General features: G+C 38.5%; 1 protein-coding gene across 1 annotated transcript; it reads right to left on the bottom strand.

The window, feature by feature from the left end:
- Positions 1–1,577: 1,577 nt before the first annotated feature.
- On the bottom strand, positions 1,578–2,836 carry LOC122672934 (polygalacturonase-1 non-catalytic subunit beta-like). Its single transcript, XM_043831097.1, has 2 exons — positions 2,704–2,836; positions 1,578–2,596 (listed from the first exon to the last, which is right to left on the bottom strand). Exons 1-2 carry the CDS (start codon positions 2,752–2,754, stop codon positions 1,625–1,627), a joined length of 1,023 nt encoding a protein of 340 aa, XP_043687032.1. The 5' UTR covers positions 2,755–2,836; the 3' UTR covers positions 1,578–1,624.
- Between the last annotated feature and the right edge of the window lie 1,670 nt (positions 2,837–4,506).

A 4,506-nucleotide genomic window follows, 5' to 3' on the forward strand; every position in this document is an offset into this window, starting at 1 on the left:
TTTAACTTGGGGGTTTGCGTATATCTCTTGGTGGAGACCGGTACGGTAGGCTTCCAACGCGACTCGAGTTTGTCATCGCCGGTATACCATTCATTTATGGTACCGATGTCGGGGATGCTACCTAAGGTGTTGCTATAGTACTATACCTGACTTAGTTGTGTGTTAGGTGGATTGGCTAGGATAAATGTTTACCCAGTACTATGACCCTTACCGAGGGGTTAGGTGTCGGTCAAATCCGTGGGTTCGACCGTTATTCGGGTATACCCACCCGGGAAGTTCGGGCACCAACCGTATTTTGGGCCGAACGCCGAGGGGATTTGACTTGGGGGTTTGCGTATATCTCTTGGTGGAGACCGGTATGGCGGGCTTCAGTAGCGACTCGGTTTGTCATCCCGGTATACCATCCGTTTATGGTACCGATGTCGGGATGCTACCTAAGGTATTGCTATAGTACTATACCTAACTTAGTTGTGTGTTAGGTGGATAACAATAAAACTATACATCATCATTCATTCATGTAGCATGATCATAAATTGTATGTGATGTACGGTCTACCTTGGTGGTATGGGACACCTTGGTATCCGTCCATCATGTATGGTTTGCAGTCAACCCCATTCATTATTATTATTGTGTATGCTTGTGTGGCTTAGCCACTCATTGGGCTCAGTTGGAGCTCACTCCTCGAGGAAACATATTTTTTAGTTGATGCAGGTACATTCGAGCAGGACGGCACGGAGTTCAAGACTCCTGAAGAAGGTCATGAAGAGTGGTGGACTTCGGAGTATGAGGATCATGGACCGGAGTGCTACTGTGAGATGTGTTCCACGAGGGAACAGTGATTCTTGGTTGGTGGCCATCTTTTGTTACACTTTGATAAACTATTTTCTGATTCAAAGGTGTATTCTTTTATTCCTTTCTTGATAAGTGTATTTATTATACAGTGATAATGCATAGATCCTTATTAGAACCAATTGACATGAAGGGGTAAATTTGAATAGACAATATTTTATATGCTATCACCTAGCTTCTGCTAACTCTAATGTTATTAATATTAATCCTTTCCTTTTACCTATTATTTTTCGTTGTGAATGAGTTAGTCTTGGGTACTGCATCAGTGATTCTGGTGGTTAGAGAGCATATTGGTACGCTCTGGTTGCATTCCCCGTGGTTCAGGGATGGGGGTGTGACAACAAAACATGTGGAGAGACTGATAAACTAGGTGAGCCTCCAAGGTCGTTTTCTAAACCAGATTTGGCATTACAATTCTAACCATAATCACTTGTATGGATTTTCCATTTGCTGTGCTATGAACTCAATCTTGTTGGCCCATAATGAAGATGACTTCAAACACCCCAAACATTTCTTGTACCAAACTTTTGCTTTTCCTGAACTTACTAACTATATGTATGACATGCAACAAGGCACCATTTGCCTAATCTAAGAGTACCATTTTTAAAATTACCATACTGCCCCCATCACTCTACTCCCACTATAGCCCAGTGTGAGAACTGGAAGACATAACAAGCAAGCCAAACAGGTTATTATTTATTCTTTCATATAGACTAAGCAGCAATATGTAATACAAATAAGAGAACTGGAAGCTAATCAAATCTTCAATTGCTTCTCAACCAACAGTCTTTGTCCAGACAATTCCATTCTCATTTATCCAATGACAGACTTCAATTTGGCCTGGGCCAAAACCTAGCAACTTAAAAGCAAGATGATTTGAATTCCAAGTTGATGTGTCATAGTGGCATGCCATGATCACATGATTCACTTTCTTATGAGCATGTATAACAACTGCATATACTTTTACTTTCTGTAAAACATGGCAATAATAGACTTGAAATGGGAATGGTTGGCTATGACATAAGGCTGGTGATTCAGAAAGATTTCCATATATGAGTTTCACAGCTCCAATTGTGACATTCTCATAAGATCCATCGATGCTTTCAGTACTCCATATGTGTAAATAATGCCCTAATTCCTCAACGACGAAATCGACGAGATTCTCTGCAGAAGTCACACAAGTCCTCTTCTCACCTTGAATGGGGCTCTTCTCACATATCTTGAGAGTGTCTTGAATATATTTGTCCATGCTTGATTCATCTACCACACCAAAAAGCTTCTTTAATTCCTCAATCCGGGCAAAGGAAAATGGGATTTTTGATGCCAGAGATCGCGGCAAGAATGATTTATATGACATTGGGTCCCTTAGGTCAGGGATGGGCATGACACTTCCCTCTTTCACCATTGACTTCTGGAAATATGGCAATCCTCCTTGGCTGGCAACCGAAAGGGGTATTTCATTAGGAAAATCATATTTCAGTTTGGCTTCATTCCATTGGGCCATTGGTGGCAAGATTGAGTTGTCTGTTGCCTTCTTCACCAATGCATTTGTAGAACATCCAATATTAGCCTGCTTACAAAATGAATGCAGGTGGGAAGGCAATTCATTTTTCTCCATAAGTTTCATAAACACTGCCTCTTGATGGGGGTTTAATGAAGAAGTCTTTTCAACTAACCACTGTGGAGGGTGTGGAAGACCAATATGCTCTTCCCAATATTGTAAGAAGGCATTTTCAGCTTGAGAACCCTACAATTTCATGGGGAAGAAAAACAACCAAATAAGAAAGATAAAACAAGAACAATCAATAACCAAGTTGGAATGAATGGATAATGGAAAAACATCATTTTTCTTACACTAAAGTATGCTACAGTCAGAATTCCGAGCAACAGAATGAGATGCGTCATGATGGAACTGAAACAGAGATTTGGAATGAGCTGATCTTTGCCTTTGTAGTAATGAGTTGGGTTTGTTGCATGGAGAGGGGGTGTTTGAATTTATATAGAAGGAAGATTTTTGTAGTACCAAAAAAATTAAAAAAGGGGAAGCTTTCATAAAGGATTTTTTTTATTGACACCCCATTTGGTGTCAAATAAGTTAATCTTGCTTTTTGTCTGTCACTCTGAAATTATTTTTGAAAATCTTTTTTATACACTTATTTTATAGAATTTTTGGGAATAAAACAAGGGCAATTAAAAGGAGGTATCAAGTTCTAAATACACCCCACAGAGGTGTCATTCAGACATTCCCCATGACCAAAAATTCCACCTCTACCATGACGAAACTTACCCTAGATGATGGTAACAATGTTTGTCCCGCAGACTTGTATTCGGCTAATCCTGATGTGTCAAATCCAGAGGACACCAACGGTGATGCTTTTCTTGTTTTTACTTTGTTGCATTTTTTTTATTCTGAATATTCTCTAGGACCCGTGCTGGCCCTTAGAATTTTATTAGAAATCAAATAAAATCAATAAAAAAAGAAACAAGGGGGAACATACCCGAGTACTTTGTTTTTACTTTGTTACATATATTGGTTGGACGATAGTAAAACATCATAGCAAATCCCGTAGCTACTTGTATTAAAAAACAAGTACATGTAATACCCCCTAAACAATAAAATATGTTGACATGGAAAAGAACATATTTACTTAGTTATATCATCTGCAATCGCATGAACCTCCAGCTGCTCTTTGAACCAATAAGATAGTTTTCTTGTCTGGCAGGCAGGAACCCAATCTGAGAATCGTCCGCCAAGTGCTTCAAAGACGATGCCTGAGGATATCAAGATCACTAGAGAAGACAATTTTGTGCCCCTTTTTTTTTTTAATCCATACATTTTTCTTTTCGGATTTGATTTGGTTAGCTGATAGCAGAAATGAACTGGGAAAAAACAAGAAGAACCTACAAGGAGTACTGTTTTGTATTAAAAAACTTGAGGCGAATAAGTGAGGTAATTTGATGCGAATATGGCTACTGGCATAAGGGATTTTTTTGTTCAAAATTGTGTTATTTAACTGACCTCACTTTGTCAAACAATTTTCAAAGTACTATTAAAAAATAAGAAATTTTCAAAATGGTCTGAATCATTTGCCTTATTGGATGAAATGTAGGGATGTAAATGGATAACCAAAAATTCGAATTCGATCAGCTTTCGAATCCGTTTAAGGGCATCCGTATTCGTCTTCAGATATCCAGAAAAAAATATGAATACTCCAATAAAAATCTGTCCCCAAAAAAAAATCTGAATACTTCATAATAAAAAAATTAAGTAATTAATTAATGATCTTGAGGGTTATTGAAGATTCATCAGGTTCTAGAATATGAGGAAAAGAGAATCATGATCTAAGAGATATGGATTGAGAGTGAATTGTATCAGCTAGGGGGAGGAAGGTCCGGGTTACACAAGGTAGAGATGTAAACGGATGATCAAAAATCCGAATTCAATCCGCATCCGAATTCGTTTAGAGGTATTCGTATTCGACCAAGAAATGTCCGAATCCAATCACATCCGATCTGTATCTGAGTCAAATCCAATCCGTTTACATCCCTAATAAAATAGCCCTATACGACTGTGATGTGGTAATTCCATTCATTGCACTATGGAGTACAGTTTGGATTAGCCACATGTCAAATTTCAGAGCAAATTTGTATCATACT

This window comes from Telopea speciosissima, chromosome 1, assembly GCF_018873765.1.
Source record: "Telopea speciosissima isolate NSW1024214 ecotype Mountain lineage chromosome 1, Tspe_v1, whole genome shotgun sequence".
NCBI classification, from domain to species: domain Eukaryota; kingdom Viridiplantae; phylum Streptophyta; class Magnoliopsida; order Proteales; family Proteaceae; genus Telopea; species Telopea speciosissima.